Here is a 17,933-nt window from a genome sequence, read left to right on the forward strand (position 1 = left end):
GTAAATGTTTAAAGACAAAACTAGCAAACATGAAAATTAACTTGTAGCAAAGACCTTCTGTAAATCAGGAGAGCTCTCACAGTCAAGCCCAGGTAGAAGTCTGTCTTTAAATTTTGATTTTAATAAATGTATACTCTCCTGTGCATTAGATACAAATCACATGTCATGTAGTGGTGTCAGTTTGATTTTATTTTGTAGATTATTAAAGTATTCTAGGTATTTGCATGGATTTAATAGAGCAGTTGCTTGATTTTTAGTTTTCCCAACTGAAAATGGATTGAATGGTAATATTGAAAGTTGTTAAATTTAGGGGCCTAAATACTTGGCAGTGTGTTAGCAGAAGAGCAAAATGTTGCAAATTTAATTAAAACTTCTGAGCATCTGTCTGCTGAGAAGGAAGTGGTTTGCTGTTTTTCGTCACTTAACTATGAACAACTGTAATGAGCTACATGTTTCATTTCAAGTCATTGAATTAAAGGATTGAGTTCTGCTGTGGAGCTCAGTAGGCAAGTACCCCAAGTACCAGTCAGTGCCTTCCCTCCTCTAACTAGTGATGTGAGTCTGGATTAGGAAGTCCATTCTAGACCTTTTGGTAAGGTTTGTACAGCTTGAAAGAGATGTTAAAGGATTAAAGAAAACACAAAAAAAAAACCCTGACCCCAAAACAACACCCCCCAGTCCACCACAAAAAAACAATCCAAACCTGGTACCAATTAATGGCATAGTGCCTGTGGGAAGGCTGCAGTACCGGTTTTATTGATTTCTGCTGCCTTTTGCTTACGCTATGTGCATTAGAACCCCCTAGAATTTACTTTCCTGTGTTTTTTTGTTTCCAAGTAATAAACCCCTCGGCATTAGGTGTTCCAAAGGTACCCCAAAGAACAAGAAGAAATATTATTGTATGAAACTTACTGCAATTTTATTTTTGTAGTGTGAATTAGGAAAACAGATACGACCAGAACGCTTGTAGTGTGGTAGGTAGTGTGGTTTGGTTTGTGGTTGTTTTGTGGTGGTGTTTTTTGCTGTTTTTTTTCAGTCTGCCTTTGTAGTTTGCATGACTTATTTATGTAGTACAGCTGGCATGAAAGCTGGCAGACCATGATGTAGTACAGCTGGCAAGGAAAGCCACTATAGTGTTCTAGAGTGGTTTTTCTTGAGAAGAGTTTAATTACATTTTTTGGTTTGTTCCCACACCTCCAGCTACTTAATGGGAGGGGAAAAAAACTTTAATGCTTTAGCAATTGTCTATAATGCTTTTGTTTTTTAAATACCAACCCTACCTTAACATGAGTGTAATCTTGAGTCCTTTGAGTCTGGTTATTACTTGAGCTGAATTTTATTTTATTTTAATGGATACCCATTTGATTTCAGCTCATGTTTTTCATTGACTAGGATATCCTTGTCAGTCAATGAAAATGTGTGCAGAGCATGTAGAACAATGCAACCAAAACCACATTATGTTCATAGAATATAATAGATTTTACTGATACCACTTCAGTGTTTTCAAGCTCTGTGTGGGATGGTAGATAGCATATGTTGGCTCAACCTTAGCTGGATGCCAGGTGCCCACCAAAGACCCTCTCACTCCCTTAGCTGGACAGGGGAGAGAAAAAGGGTTGTGGTCAGTGCATCACAGGTTGTTTCTGCTGCTCTTTTCTCTTTTGGGGGAGGACTCCTCACACTCTTCCCCTGCTCCAGCATGGTGTCTCTCCCATGGGAGACAATCTTCCATGAACTTCTCCAACTTGAGTCTTTTACATAGGCTGCAGTTCTTCATGAGCTGCTCCATCATGGGTTCCTTCTGTGGGATTCAGTCCTTCAGAAATAGACTTCTTCAACATGGATACCTCATGGTACCATGTGGATGTCACAAGTCCTGCCACAGTCCCTCCAGTATGGGCTCCTCTCTCTGTGGGTCCACAGCCTGCTCCAGCACAAGCTTTCCATGAGGTCACAACCTCCTTTGGTCATCCACCTGCTCTGGCATGGAGTCCTCCACAAGCTGCAGGTGGGTGTTCCACTATTCACCTCCATGGCCTGCATGGGAATGGATAGCCTGCCTCATCAGGATCTACACCTCAGGCAGCAGGGGAATCTCTGCTCTGGTACCTGGAGCACCTCCTCCCCCTTTTCCTTCACTGACCTTCGTGTCTGCAGAGCTGTTTCTCATGTATTCTCACTTCTGTCTTTGGCTGTAGCTGCCCTTCTTAAATATGTTATCTCAGACATACTATCACCATTGCTGCTGGGCTTGGACTCTGCCTTGGCCAGCAGCAGATCTGTCTTGGAGCCAGCTGGCATTGACTCTGTCAGACATGAGTGTAGCTTCTAGCGGCTTCCTACAGTAGCCCCCCTACTACTCCCTCCTCCCCTCAACCCCCCTTCCCGCAAACTCAGTATAGAGCAGCAGTTAGAATTAAACATAATAGTCTTGAAAAGTAACCAGTTGATTGCACCTTTATATCTTTTTTTTTTTTTTTTTTGTTTGTTTGTGTTTTTAAACTTTTATTCAGTCTGTCATTTGGAAGAATTTTTTAATCAATTGTTGTCTGCTAGCTAATAACAGTGAATTCTGAAGTTCATTCTCCTTTATCTGAAGGAAGGTCATCAAGCAGCAGTCACAAGTACTTTGTTTCCTCAGGCCCTTTATCTCCTCTAAGACTATAACCTTAGAAAAGCTGCTAATAGAAGTGGTCTTTTTTGTCAGGGGTGACTTTCTATGAGTCTGGGCTTATCTTAGGTTTTCGCACTGCCTGCTGGGAGGCATTTGCATGTATGCAAGAGACCTGGCCAGTGAAACAGCTTTAGGATGACCTGTTTTGGGACCTGCGGTTTTTCTAGAAGGCTTTAGTGGGGGGCTCTTCTCCCATATAGCTCTTCTTGTTGGAGCTCTGCAGGACCATGTTTCCTGTATCTTTTCTGATACAGATGAATATAGCCTGTGGGAACATGGGGTGAACAATTATTGTGATAGGAACTGTGATGTCATAACTACATTACTTTTCCCTCATCTTTGATTTCCTTTGGATAAAGCTGTCCTAGAATGTACCTTTCGAGATTGCTGTGCGCTGCCACATATGGTCAATAGAAATTTGTCACGATCTTGGTTATTCTATGCAGGATGCACTTTGCTAACCTATTGAACCCTGCTATTGCCACAGTGCTGTAAGTGGAAGCAGGTTGAGTGAACTGTTGTGCTTTACCATGTCAGCTCAGGAGGCCTGTAACATCTTTGTACTGCTATCCATATTTGTCCTTCTTAGTGATTTGGCACTGCAGGCAGGTGAGGTGAAGTGCCTTGGGGTCCTATCAGTACTTTTTAAAGCAATGTAGCTTTCTGCTGTGACCTTGTAACGTCTCATAGGTGTGTTGAACTTGAAACTAGTAACAGTTGTGGGCATGGTTTTAATTAAAACAGGTTCATGGTACTTTTATCCTTAAAACTATCACACAACTGCTAACAGCTTCCAGTGTTCATGAAATATTCCTTAACTTCTGACATATTTTTGTGTCTTCAAGTTCCATCTTGGGTTGTCTTTTACTAGTATGTCCATGTGTTAACCAATAAAAAAATAGATTTTAAAATTTTATGTTTGGGTGGGTTTTTTATTTTAATTAGGAAAATTTTTCTTTTACATGCTGTACTGGTCATTCATTGAATTCTGTGCCTTTAAAAACCAAAAAAGGTAGATCAAAGCAAGTGAAGTGCCCTCTACTCTGGGGGCATACTTCCTTACTGCAACTTTCTGCCTATTAGTACCCTCTTCCATATGTAAGCATCAGGTAAACCAATCATTGTGTACTCTTGGTACAGTTGCTAAACTAACAAAACACTGAGAATTTGGAGTTCGTTTTATTGTTAGGGTCCCTTATCTGCTGGGAAGTAAGAAAGCAAAATACTCAGCAGGACATTATGCCTCCTTTGTTGGTCAAGCACATACTAATATCTTGTGTGAAGATTTTTTTTGTTAATGCATATTGTATATTCATAGTACATCAAAAAATTCTCACTGTGCTCCAGTAAAATTGATTTTGCTATGGAAAGTGTCAACGTGGGGTAATGATTGAATCTGAGAAGTTGTTTACAGAATTATAGTCTTGCTGTGTATTCATATATGTATTCATGAGTATTTGTCTAGAGTTATGAATGATAGAGTGTAGAATTATAAATTAATCAAGTTTGATCTGTTTGACAGCTCTTTCATCGTTCTTTGGAGTGCAAGTTAACAGTGGTGAAAGTCACACTGATGAAAATAGTGATAGATGGTGGAATTAACTCTTGAATGCTGTTGTGTTTGCATTCTCCACTTAAGCCTGGACTTTTTCTGGGAACTTAATTTTCTTAATAATGGGTAATGATTAAATTATTTCTACAATGTATTGTTCAAGATCTCAATCACACAATAGTAATAAAGTTCCTATAAGGGGTGCATTTGTTAATCTGAGCTCTGTTTGACAAAAAGTTGTATGAATGCTGCTTTCCTTTGAAACTGATCTTCAAAAAGAAAATCCTGTTTTGTATAACAAGATGCCAGACTCACAAAGATTTCCTTTCTTGTTTCATAGACGTTCCATCTTCAGAGCAGCCTGAACTGTTCCTAAAGAAACTTCAACAGTGCTGTGTCATATTTGACTTCATGGACACGCTTTCAGACCTTAAAATGAAAGAATACAAGCGCTCCACTCTTAATGAACTGGTGGACTACATTACAATAAGCAGAGGCTGTTTGACAGAGCAGACTTACCCTGAAGTAGTTAGAATGGTGAGTTCCTTCTTTCTCATGGTCTCTTTAAATCCACTTGCAATTCCAGTTACGCATTGTGGGCGAAATTGAACCCTGGAGTAGGTGGATTAAATGAGGCCTTTGGTTGTATTTTCTACTAGACATCACTTGGGGATAATTCTCCAAAGACAAAAATATTAATTTTTATATATTCTTAATTAAAGTCGTGTAGATGATGGTTATTATAGTGTCACAAGTGTATGAAAGGAAACCTGGATTGTTTCCTAATGGAGAAAGCCAGAAGCCATAAAATCAGAGTTCCTCACATTTCCACCCACCTACCCTTCCTCTCCTCCCCAATATAAATAATACAATAATTTTTGCAAGTTTCTTACCTTTCTTTGAACTTTATCCAAGCTCTAAAGTGTGTACTTTAGGCAGAGATAGCTTAAAGTGTTCATGGATAATGATTTTTAAATAATTAATGTTAAAAAAGTTGCCCAGAATCAGTGTGAAAATTTTCCTGGCTGTATTATGTGGATTCATAGAAGCTGCCACTAGGGTGAGCAGAATTGCACAAAAATAAAGCCTTGTGTATATAAATTTTCAAATAACACTGTTTCCAGTGTAAAAGTGGAAACAGTGCAAGATACTGACTGTTTGGTGAGGAATGTTCACTGCAGTTGGCTAAATCAGCCACTGCTTTAACATGTTTGCTCTGTACTACCATGCAGAACCTTTATAATCTGTAACCTAGCTTAGAAGGCAGTTAGTGAAATAGAGATATAATGCTGGTTTCCTAATAGTACTGTGTGGTTGTGGAATCCACTGGCTGTGTGCCATAAGAAAAACATGAATAGATTTTATAATGAATTGTATATGCTCCTTCTTTTATGACACTCAGAGTTGTGCTCTCTTGCTTGTCTGTAATATATAAAAATAGCTGTAAATTGTGACAGAATGATCAAACAGTTAATAATGGGAAAAAAACCAACAAACAAAAAACCAGAATTATAAGGGTGTATGGAAAATTCTTAATATGGCTTCTTTGTGTGTGTGCGTTGTCAGAAGGTGTATAAATACATGATCAGATTCTTCCCCTTTTCCCTCACCTTCCCTTTCTTGCTTCTGTACTGGGCCAATCTTCTGAATGAACTGCTTTTCAGTCTGTGGTGTTATTTGTTCAGCATGTGGACTAATGCAGCATTTGAACACTGGTCTGAATACTGAATGACAAGGTTTTTTTACTGAATTCTTCTGCTGGTGCTGCACTGTAGTATTTAAATGATTTGCAAATGTTAGCTTAATCTTACTTGTACCCCTTGTGATGAACAAATTATGTCATGCCCTTTGTATAGACAGGACACTGATGCATAGGTTAGTTTCATAAAATTTAGATATGTTTCTGTATGTAGAAGATGCCTCTAAATTCATCTTCTGGACGAATAATTTTGTTTGGTTGGTTGGTTGTATTTTTTAAAGTCTGTGTTGTTGAGGTTATATTCTCACTTTTGGTTATAGTTGTTTATTGCTGCAACAGTAAACAACTGTAGAATAAAGACTCTACAAGTTTGTGTTGTCTTAGATTGAGCCCCAAGAAACAAGAATTGATCTATAACTGCTTATAAAGTTCAATTTGAATCATAAATCATAACCTGTGAAGCAATCCAAACTTGAATTGTAGAAGAAACGCCAAAGCCCTTTATTAGCATGTGCTACTGTCCCTGCACTTATATTGAGTTTACAACCAATTTTTGTCTTAAGGAAATGGTACATTCCCTAAATAGTTTGAAAAGTATGGTTTTAAATAATTTTCTTAAGTATAGTCTGTAATTGTGATACAGAGGAGTCACTTTAAGTAAAGGCAAAGCCTGAATTTTTCCAGTGGATTTCACAGGTATTTGCTAATGGAGCTTCAGGAATTCCAATTTCAGGTTGGTCATGTTTGATGGAAAACTGGTCTAATACTCTTGTCCAGCATTTCCCTGACTCTTTTGTTGCATTATGTGCTACTTCTTTCTTCTGCCTTGCATTTGTCCTCTAGTGCTGAACATGAGCTATGTTCTCAGTATCAGGGTACTTAAGTAAGGGAGGACTGAGAATATACCCGGAAGTCCTGTATCTGGCTACTCAGTGGCCTCTGACTACCCACATTTGGATTTTTTACTAATAAAAAGATACCTGAGTAATTAGGGAAATGGACATGTCAACTGAAGCACATGATTGGGAAAAGCCAACATGGGTTCATCACAGGTGGATCATACCTGACAAGCCTGAATGCCTTCTGTAACAAAGTAACTCCCATGTTTGATGCAGAGCCAGCAGTTGACATTGTCTGCTTGGACTTCTCTAAGGTGTTTCACACTGTCCCCCACAACCTACTCCTAGAGAAACCAACACATTGTGGCCTAGAGAGGTGGTCTGTGTGGAAACTGGCTAACAGGCCTTACCCAGGGGGATTATTAGTAAATAGTTCTTTCTCAGCCTGGCAGCCAGTCACAAGTGGGGTCTCCCAGGGATCAATATTGGACCCAGTGCTGTTCAATATCTTCCTTAGTGATCTGGATGTTTGGGATCAAGAACACCCTGATGAGGTTTGCTGATGACACCAAAATGAGTAGGGAGGTTGACACTCCAGAATGGAGAACTACCCTCTAGGAAGACCTGGACAGGCTGAATGAGTGGCCTAGCAAGAACCTCATGAAGTTCAGTGGGGACAGTTGTAGAGTCTGGCACCTGGGAACACGTAACTGCGGGGTGCATTACCAGCAGAGATAGAGAAGTTATTTTCCTGGTCTATTCAGTGTTTGTCAGACTACACACCTGGAGTGCTGCATGCAGTTTTGGTGCTTGCTCTACAAAAAAACATGAAGACAGGCTGGAAAGTGTCCAGAGAAGGATCACAGGACTGGAGCACCTTCCATACGAGAAAAGGCTGAGAGAACTGTGTTCATTCAGCCTTGAGAAGAGAAGGCTTAGGAGACATCTTACTACCATGTACCAAGACAGAAAGGATGCCTACCAGGAGTATGGAGACTTCCTTTTTACAAGGAGTTACATGGAAAAGACAAGCAGCAATGGGTACAAGTTATTCCTGGGGAGATTCTTATTGGAATACAGAAGGAAATTTTTTCACCAGGAGAACATATAGACATTGGAATAATCTCCTAAAGGAAGCAGTGGATTCTCCCACATCAGACAGTTCTGCCTGACAGGGTTCTGGGCCATCACCTGGCAAGGTTGGACCTGGCATTCTGTGATTTTTGTGACTTTTTTTTTTTCCCTAACGAATTTCCTTGGAATGCTGTAGTATTCAAATTTTGTAAGAAACTTGAGCTTGCCACAGACACCTCTGCTTTGCTGAAGATGTAAGCTGTTGGAAAGCTGGAGATACCTAATTGAGCCTGTAACAAGAAGCAGCATTCTTGGTGCATGTGCTCTTGGAAAACCACTTCAGTGGCTGTATTCCATGCGAGCAGGGTGCTGCACTCTGGTATTGAATTTCTTTGAGTGAATCCATGGCAAATGCTTGAAGGATTTCTGTTGATCATCCCAATGAATGCTAATGGAGTGTTTCTACTAAGCCACATCACCTAGGCTTTTGTGTGGGGCAGGTATTCTGTTTTACAGATATGCTATCTGGTAAAAGTGCTGTTTTTCCTCCTAGTGTCTGCCTATACTTTTGAGTGCGGTTATACAGGCACTGCTGGGAAAGATATGACTCCTAATGTTATATAAAATAAATTTCAGCACATATTGCCTGGTGAATAGCATTGGGCACTTTGTGCTGAAGTACCATGCTCAGTGTAACTTGGTCTTTGCAGCAAGTGAATGTTCTTGTTTTACACAGCATTGTGCTCATAATCATGTATGGAGACAGAGTTGTTTGTACGCAGTTGGCTTCGTGAGAGCAACTGCCGCATTTATCTCCTTTCGAGGATTTTCATCTAGGTCTCCAACTGTGTTCACAAAGGAGATGTGAAGCTGACAGTCTCTGGCTTGTCATGATAGTGAAGGAAAGAGCAGTATCTATGTCCTGACCACATTAGTGTTCCCATCGACTGCCTGCCACAAATGTCATAGGAGTGTTTTGATTGAAAGACCAAGTATCATTAAACTGGTCAAAATGGAGCACAAGTCTTCTTTCTACTGTTGGCAGGTCTCCTCACTGTTATGTTCAGTGTTTATGAATCCAGGAGACAGTATTTCCTGATTAACCCTTTGGGCTAGTGTGATTTGGAGGTGAAGCAAAGTATTGTAAACAGGTGAAAAAGAAAGAAGCTGTTTTCTGAGTTTTGGCATCATTTAAAAGCATGAAAAAAGACACACCAGTCTGAACTTGATACTTAAAATGTTGCTAATACTTATAAAGAAGGATTAATGGCTGAAGTGCTTTCTTACCTTAATTATCTAATATGTCCAAAGTGATATCTGTGGAAGAGCCTTTTTTGTTTTTTAAAGTTTTATAACATATGTGTATATTAATTTTTGGGTCATGGACAGAGAACGAGTTTGACTTTAGAGATACTAGGATAGAAAAACGTTGCCTGTAAAATTATTGATATTTTTAACTACTGCTACTACTGATGCTTTTAATTACTTCTAAAATATGTTAAGGATGATGTAAGGATTTGAAAAACAGTCATTTGTGGTAGCCAGCATAACAGCTCTGGTATATTTTTACTGCCAGTTGTCCTAAATTCATGCCATTAAAACCATAATGCCGAATCATGATACCACATACTTCCGTCTCGTTCTCTTGAGCATATGATAGGATGTTGTATATAGCTGAAGATGAAATTGGGTATTTGTCAATCTGTATGCATGCCTGCTTCTTCAAACCACTCTCTTTAGCTTGATGTATACTGAAGTGTTTGACATATTATTGGTCATTTTAAAAAGTAAAAAAAAAAAAGGAATTTACTAATGGCCACCAGAGCAGACTTGCAGTGGTCTTGTCATTGTCATCAATATCAGTTGATGGGAAGAGCAGTTGGGATTTGTGCTAATGGTTGTAAGCTGGACAGACTTATTCAAGAGGGTATTGCTCAGTGTGCTTTGCCAGCAGTTTGTTATTCAGAAGGACATATGACATTCTTCAGAATTAGGCTAGTCTTAGGAAAAAAAGGCCCTTGCCAATTAAACTCCACTCTGATAAGAAGGAAATGGCAGTAATGTGACTTTATGAGCCAGTAAATGGACACAATCTAAAATTTGTTCCTGTCCAAACAAAATGTGGAAGCTTAGAGTAATGATGCTGATTTTGCTGGTAGATTAAACAATGGTAATTGAAAGAAATAAATGTTTGTTACTATCTGTGGTATCCTAAAGGGTGTATGTAGTAGAGCTTTTTGTGGTTTTGGGATATTAAGACACAGATTGAGGAAACTGATTTCTTCTATTTAAAAAATTCAGATGGGAAAAATTGACAAGCTGTTAAATGGAGAAACCTGGATGATTTTTTTTGTTGGTGAGCAATGTTTCAGCTCTCTACTGGCTACTTCAAATATTGTAAACACAACCTCTGACCTTTACTGTGATGGTTATGTAATATCCATGGACAGTTGCCAGCCCATAAGCGATGGCTAATAAAACTTTTTAAGATAAATCTTTAAGAACAGAATAGTATTACTTTGTTCTCCTCTCTTTCAGGTCTAGAAATGCCTTCAGCTTTATCTTTTCTGTAATGATGAATCAAGTTAAATGAGACTGTAATCTCTATAGCCAAAGTGAAACATCGTATTAGATGTTTTGTGGCTCAGAAGCTGCCTTGAGCAGCACAGAAAAAGACACTTGATTAAATGAAGACCCAAATAAATACCAAAATTTGTATTTCAAAGGTCAGGTGTTTGTTTGGTGGGGCTTTTTTTGGTGTTGTTGTTTTGGTTTTGTTTTTTTCTTCTTCTTTCTACTGACAAATCTAGAGGGATTGCATTCCTTTTTGCTGCAGATTTGTCTCAACAGATAAGAGGGTAGAGTCTGATCAGGAGTATGTTTATACCAGACTTGTTAAACATAAAGAGTATCTTACTAAGTCATGGTTTTTTTAGCATGTTAAGGAACCTATTTTTAGAAGCGTTCTAGCTGTAGACCTCATAAGCATTATGATCTTTATTTTCTGTAGCTTTAGCTGTAGCTTATGAATAAGTATGACATCCCGCTTGCTAAATGTTCATCCTGTTCAGGATTTTCCTTGTTAAAATGTTCTTGAATAGAGACCTTTATGAAAGTTTACCTATGTTCAGTCTTACTTCTTTGATTTAGCAAAAATCCTGTGCATATGTTCCTGTTGTTTCTTGTGTTAGATTTAAAGACATGAGAGCATATAATTTTCTTTATTTCTCTTCAACTTAAAATATCATTCATCATATCATATATTCTTAAAAGAATTGATGGATGTTTCTTTTCTGATTTGAATTTTATATAACTTCAGTAATTCTTTAAAATATTTGGAGTCAAACTCAGCTTGAATCAGTAGAGGTTGACCAGCTTGCTTTGAAACCATCTGAAATGCTGCCAGGAAGGTGCAATATCCTTTGACACCATCTCCCCACCTCAAAATGTACTTTGATTAAAAATTGCCTTGTAGGTACAGCCATGATAGAGCAAGCATGCTATTGATGTTGGGGGGAAAAAAACATCTTACTGTAAATTCTGTTCTAGTTTCTTTAACATGAAGGTTATCAATTCTGTTAAAGCAAGGAAAGAATCTGACTTTGGTTTTTCTTTTATGCATGATTTCCAAATTCCTCTGTTAGCTGCTTTTTATTGTTCGCATTCTCACACACCTAGTTTGTACAAACCCTACAATGCTTATTAAAAGCAGAGACTCCAATGTTCTATGCTCCTCTCAAAAAAATCAGTTGGAGGCAGCTCCTCTTGCAGTAGTTGTCCCTAATAATTTTTCCCGACAGTATGTAATTACATTTCCCAGCATCCATTATTCCTCCTGGTGGTTACATAGACCTTTCATTTGTCAGACTTCATCTGCATAATAGTACAGTGACTAGGTCTAAAGCAAAGAAATAAACTGGAAAAAGTGTTTTTGTTCCAAGAAGTAATTTTGTTGCACACTCCCCTTCCCCCCCATTTTGACTGTGTCATCTTCTTAGTTACCTTATGAGCATTGTGTTTGTAGGTAAGCACAATGTGAATCTTCTCAGGATTGTTTTCTTGGGTATTGAATTGCTTGTTCTTCCATTTGTAGTCTGAGAAAGCGTGAGTTTTGTAATGCTGTCCAGAGTTCAAATTCATATGTTGGCAGGCTTTCACTTGATCTGATGCCAGCTCTAAAGGTGTGGATCTCTTTGTGCTGGTACTTTGCTTTAATTTGTCCAAGAGTTAATGCTGTGATGTTTTAGATTGTATTGTGTAGAATTATCTGGACACATTCAATAAATAACTGTTCCACTGGCTCATCTCAAAACATAATTACATGGAGATAGCAATGAACAGGGTTGTTACTAGTAGGGTAACCTGTTGTGGTTCAGGCCTAGGTGACATAGAGTGGAATTCCAGAGTTCCAGTGCCGAGCAGCAAGGAAGTCTACACGGGTGCTGCCTGGGCACAGGGTCCGTGGTAGCACCTCTAACTCAGAATGCGAATATGATCTTGAAGTGGATCTCCTGTCTGTTCTCACTTGACTTTAATGCTTGTTATAGAGAAGTCTTAGGGTTTGTAAATTAAGTTTCTTTCAAAGAAAACGTCTAATGCATGAGTGTACCTAATGCTTTTCAATTTGCTTAATGGATTTCAGTGCAAGAAGTCTCCCTCCAGACATACATAGTGTAGATGTTGCACCTGAGCACCATCTCTTTTGTTCTACAGACTTGCTCCTATTGCACTTCTCTACCATGAGAGTCATCGGCTAAGGGTCTCAGTTTTGCTGCTAGGGTGATACTAAGCTAACAAGTTTAGGAGCCCTGATGCAGAGCTAAATTCTTGCAGTTATTGATTGAATTTTAGAAGACTTAGAGATCAAGAAAAGATGACAAGAACCAGCATTTCCCCACCTTGTGATTTGGATTGGTGACCGTTCACAGTCCAGTGTAGTTCATTTTAATGCAGCCAAGTCAAAAGTAATGCTGCAGGGCAAAAAGAAGGCATTTAATATTAAGCCCTAAAAGACTGTATGCAGGCAAGCAGTGGTGCAGAAAAGGACCTGAGCATTGTGGATTACTATCAGGAGTATATTAGTATGAGTTTCTGCTACAGTGCACTGTTCAAAGAAGTGAATGTTTATAAATTGAAATGGCAGTGTGCAGGAAAAAACAAGAGGATGATGGTCTGGCTATTTAAATGCACCCCAGTACACTTGTGCACAGTTGGAAGCTCAAAGGAAGGAAGGAAAAACAATCACAGGATTAGGTAGAGAATAACCAACAACTGGGTTCAGAAGCTGTCTTTCCATGTAGGAGCATGGAGGTTGAGAAGTGCCATCTCTACAAAAATACCTATGTATAAATAGATAGATGCTGCATAAGTAAATATATATACAGATCTAGAAGAGGTCTCGTGGTTTAGTGAGAACCAATGGGGAATTGGGCAAATGCAACCTTGAAGCCAGAAACATTGGTGTAATTAGTGCTAGAACGTCAGGATAAGAGAGCTGATGGAATAATTCATAGTTTTTTAAGATAAAATTAGATACTACTTTTTGTAAGATGTACTCTAGTCAAACTTCTGTGAACAGTTCAATGGTTTATGTTGAGGAGTTATAACTGAGTGATATTGCAGTAGTAAAATGAGGCTCTAAAATATCTGAATCCATATAAAAAAATGTAAACCCCCCAGAAAACAAAACCAACAACCAACAGACATATTTCAAAAGCTAATATCTGTTCCAGGGGCCATTTTTTCTCCCAGTTTGTGTGGCTTTGTATTATGGCATAATTCCATTTGATTGTTACTGTATGTTGTTAATCTGCACAATAGTTTAAACATTGTGTGCAGAGATACTCTGTTTCAGTTTCGTATGTTCATGGGGTTTATTTGCGTGGTTCCAGATCCTGATACCAGAAGAACAGGTGTTCCCTGTGAGCTCATTGGGTATTCACTTAGCTTGGTTTTCTCTAGCTAATAAATTAAGCTTCCCTGCAAGTATGTTATCATTTCAGATTCCATTCAGGAAAACTATTAGTGATAAAAGTCTTTGTTTCAAATCGCACAGAGTAAGAGCACTGAGCTGAAATTGAATTTGTGAAGTATTTCTGTTACAGCATTGTCATTTTCAAAACATTTCAGTGAGGGACTAAGAGGACTTTGCAAAACATTTATTCCTACTTGAGACTTAAGCCTCTTAGTACTTTCTTTTTGGAAAGTTATTTCAAATATAAATGTGGTGATAAAATCATAGCTTTCTTGAAGCTTGCTGCTTTTAATTGTATATTCATGGTTTGCATTGCCAGGTACCAGTCATCACATCTGTGCAGAACTTGCAGCTCCTTCTATGTGGGGGTATCAGAGTAGCCTTTGCAATCTTGCTTCTTTTCAGTGAATTGACATATTGACTTGTAATTACCTGGGAAAGTGTTTATCTTGCTGTTGGTTGGAGTTGTGCCTGACATACACAATGACATGGCACTTAGAGATTTCTGGGCATCTGCAATTAAAAGAAAGCATCATTTCAGGATCTCTAACTTGATGTTGGAAATTTTATATTCAGTGCCCTGGGTAGATTTTACTGATTTGATAAATCGATTTCTGGCACTTGGGTGTTCAAATTCTGCATAGCAGGGGAGCAGTGATGTACTTTTCTATACCAGATTTGCTGTGTGCTTCTGAAAGGGACAATCTTGGAGGGCAGCCTGCATATGTCTTTGACAACATAATAGGGGAGATCTTTCATGCTTAAACTTTCCAGAATATTAGAGTTCTGATTTGTGTTACAAAAATATTACCTGGGCTTGGAGGTGTTCCTGATCAATGGAAGATGGAAGTCAGTATTGATCAGTAATCATTTGTGTTAGCTATGGGGAAGGACTCATCAGGGACTGTATATGCAGGCTGGCATGGATGTCCTTTGGCTTGATGATTCATCAGAGGTCAGGGGAGAAATGATTCAGCTATCCATCTGAAGGAATTTTGGCCTGCTGCTTGGGCCCAGGAATAAAGAGCTACTTTATGCCTATCTGAGAAAATTGTCTCTTTGCAGATTTGATGCAGCATTCCCATCTTTGTGTGGTGTCTGTCAAAGTCTCTGTAAAGTACAGCTGGGCAGTTCATGCATGGAAGAACTTACTGCCTTCACTTCTCCCTTAGAGGCTTATAAACATTAGCCACCCAGAGGCTACTGGTTTAGATAAGCATGCTGTAAATTGACGCTGCATGTAAATGAGCTATCATGCTGTGTTGTGGTGATTAATGTAGCTGTAATGGCACACATTATCTTTTAAAATTATGATAACCTGGGGAAATCACTTAAAGATAACCTGTTCTGTCTGTTCTTCTCAGGAGAGTGTCTGCATTTTGGCTCCATATAGCTTATCTTTACTCCTAATGTGTAAAAAAAAATAATCAAAAGAGAGCAAACTGTATACTCAGACCATATTCTAGCTTGCATTTTCTTTAATGCTACATAGCAATTTTATTCAACAGACCTACTTTTGTGTTGCCTTGAGACTTCCCTTTTTTCAATAGGCATTCAACAGAAGGCATACTGGTTTTGTTATAAGCTCAAGATTCAGGTGTCAGTGCTGGCAGTTAACTAATTGTTGCTGAACCCTTCCATACTTCTGTCAAGCTATTAAGGCCTTGGCACTAACTGCTTGAGGCTTGGTTTGACTTAATTTAAAATTTCCAATAATTTCTTAGTTTTATTCTGGAACTATATACTTTTCTTTGCAGGTTTTGCTTGTGCCATAATTCAATATTTATTTCCATTTCTAAACAGAACATCTGATGAACAATAATCTTTAATCTGTTGGGACAAGTTTCATTAATTTATATATGGTTAAATTTGCAGAAAAAAATATTTCTGGTTTCAGATGAGGTTTAAAGCAGGGGAAAAAGAAGAAGGGTGGGGGGGTGGGGGGGTGGGGAAGCTGTGGAATGCCTAGCTGTGGAACAACTAGTTCCCTGTTTTGGTCCAAGTCCTGAGAAAGCTGGGATTTTTGAATGTGAAGCATTAATCAAGAATGCTTCAGTAAGTATTGCAGAATCCCAGATATTTGAATCCAAGGCACCAATAGGTATGTTTCTCCCCCCTTTTTATTTAAAAATCTTTTAGGCTGTTCACCTTCTTTTGCAGCTTTGCTCTAGCACAGAAACAACTCTGCCCTGCTAATTCTGATCACTTTTCTTCCTGCTTTTTCATATCACAGTAGAAGGAGGAGCTCAGGAATCTTTGAGGAAAGAAAAGCTGTAACGTGTGTGTATTCCTGGAATACTTCTTTGACTTCTCATGAGGGTAGTCTTTTCACAGAGAGGCTCTTGGGGGAAGTTATTGTCATGAGAAGAGGATGGAGACAGGTGAAAAAAGAATATCTTGTAAAAAGTGCTGGTAATCCCTTGGCAGGTTTGCATACGGGGCAAGCAGAGTTTGGTGCCTCAGCGCAGGCTCTAAGCGCTGTATCTGTAAAGGTTGAAAACCATGCGACTTGAAAATGTTACATACCTGGTGGAGGCTTCTCTACAAGTATGTTTTGCTGTATCACCCTCTTGTGGCAAGAAGGAAAAAGTTCAGGCAGAAACCCGTGTGACCTCTTTTCTGCACTCACTGGTTTGCGTTTCTTACTCTTGTTTTTCCTTTGTGTTCAGTGAACATTCCTCACTGGCATGCATCACACATGCCTTCCTACCATTTTTTTGCTGTTTTATATTTCTGTTTATGCAGTACCTGAATCTTTTCTATTTGTCTTGCAAATCCTAAAACTTGACTGTCTATCTTAGTCTGGTTTTAGCAGTGTTTGCATTGTGTTTTAACTCTTGGATTTAAAATGCCCTTTCTTAATAAGTCACAAAGATATTGAAAATGTGCCTTACTGACTAATACTAAAACATTTATGCAAGTAAAAGGCTGGGAAAATGAATAAGGATGGTGAAGCACATACTGGTTTTGTTTCTTAAATAGCTTAGTTTGGCTGAACTACTACGAAGGGGTCATGTATAGACGGGATTAGGAGATAACGGACTGCTTTTCCTAGCTGTTTGATTAACCAGCTTAGAGATGGGTCAAATGCAGTAGCAGAGTGCAAAGAAGGCACAACAGCACCTTCAAAGTGCAGAAAAGGCCCTGCAGCATGTTTGCAGTTTATCAGATTTACTGCATAATAAGCTGTACACTCCATTCAGCACTATAATTAACCCAGGGAAACTCTCTGGTTGAGTCTTTGCTGATAGCATGAACCTCACAAAGCCAAGCAGTCTCAGCAAAATGCCTCTAAATGAGATTAAGCAAAGTGAACCAACCATGAAATAAAATGTAGGCTGTGTCAAGCAACTGCTATTTGTTGCTTGCATTTAGTACCAAGTTTCGTACTTGACATGAGGCGTCCAGCCATATAATGTGTGAATAACACTGACAACTCTTAACCAGTGCTGACAGATGAGACCTTAAGCAGATATCATTAGTATTTTCCCTGGGCAAAGGAAAATAACCAGGTGTTATACGAACACTTGTAAATGCATGTTGGTGGCATTTCCTGTAACTCCTAACCAATGTTTGATCTCAGCCTATTGATGCCAGGCAGGGTTGGGGACTACATGTTGGGCTCATCTGGAACATGGTGCACAGAACTGGTGGCAGGCTGGATAATGCTGGAGTGTCTGTGGAAAAATGAAACAAAAATTGCTGGGAAAGGAAAGCCAAGGCTGGTGACAGGTTTGTAAAATGACAGGTTCCTTAGGCCTGTGCTGTTGCTGAAGAATGTTTTTGGTTAGCAGGCAAAAAAGTGCTGCTTGTGTGATGGAGGATAGAGTAGCTATGGACCTCCAGAGTCCTGAATCTAGTATTTACTTGAAAAACAGATTTCATAATTATTTGTTTTACTTTTCAGGTATCTTGCAATATCTTCAGAACTCTCCCACCTAGTGACAGCAATGAATTTGATCCAGAAGAAGATGAGCCCACCTTGGAGGCATCATGGCCACATTTACAGGTTTTGGATCATTTATCTCAGCAGAAATATTTATTGTAACTTAATGTGTCTGATAATTTTCTCAGTTTCTTTAAACATGTGAATCAGAACTTGTGTGTCAGGCACTAACATT

The 17,933-nt window shown here is 38.9% G+C and overlaps 1 protein-coding gene across 4 annotated transcripts in view; it reads left to right on the plus strand.

The window, feature by feature from the left end:
• The window catches only part of PPP2R5E (protein phosphatase 2 regulatory subunit B'epsilon), a 74,137-nt gene that overhangs the window by 41,178 nt on the left and 15,026 nt on the right, over positions 1-17,933 (plus strand). For all 4 annotated transcript variants that reach the window (XM_068148923.1, XM_068148924.1, XM_068148922.1 and 1 more), the window contains 2 exons: positions 4,567-4,763; positions 17,720-17,821. In XM_068148923.1, coding sequence (XP_068005024.1) covers positions 4,567-4,763; positions 17,720-17,821 — 299 coding nt within the window. The remainder of the gene's footprint in view (positions 1-4,566; positions 4,764-17,719; positions 17,822-17,933) is intronic.

Source organism: Melanerpes formicivorus, unplaced genomic scaffold (genome assembly GCF_026170545.1).
Source record: "Melanerpes formicivorus ecotype bairdi unplaced genomic scaffold, bMelFor1.0.p_v2 SCAF_17, whole genome shotgun sequence".
Lineage (NCBI taxonomy): Eukaryota > Metazoa > Chordata > Aves > Piciformes > Picidae > Melanerpes > Melanerpes formicivorus.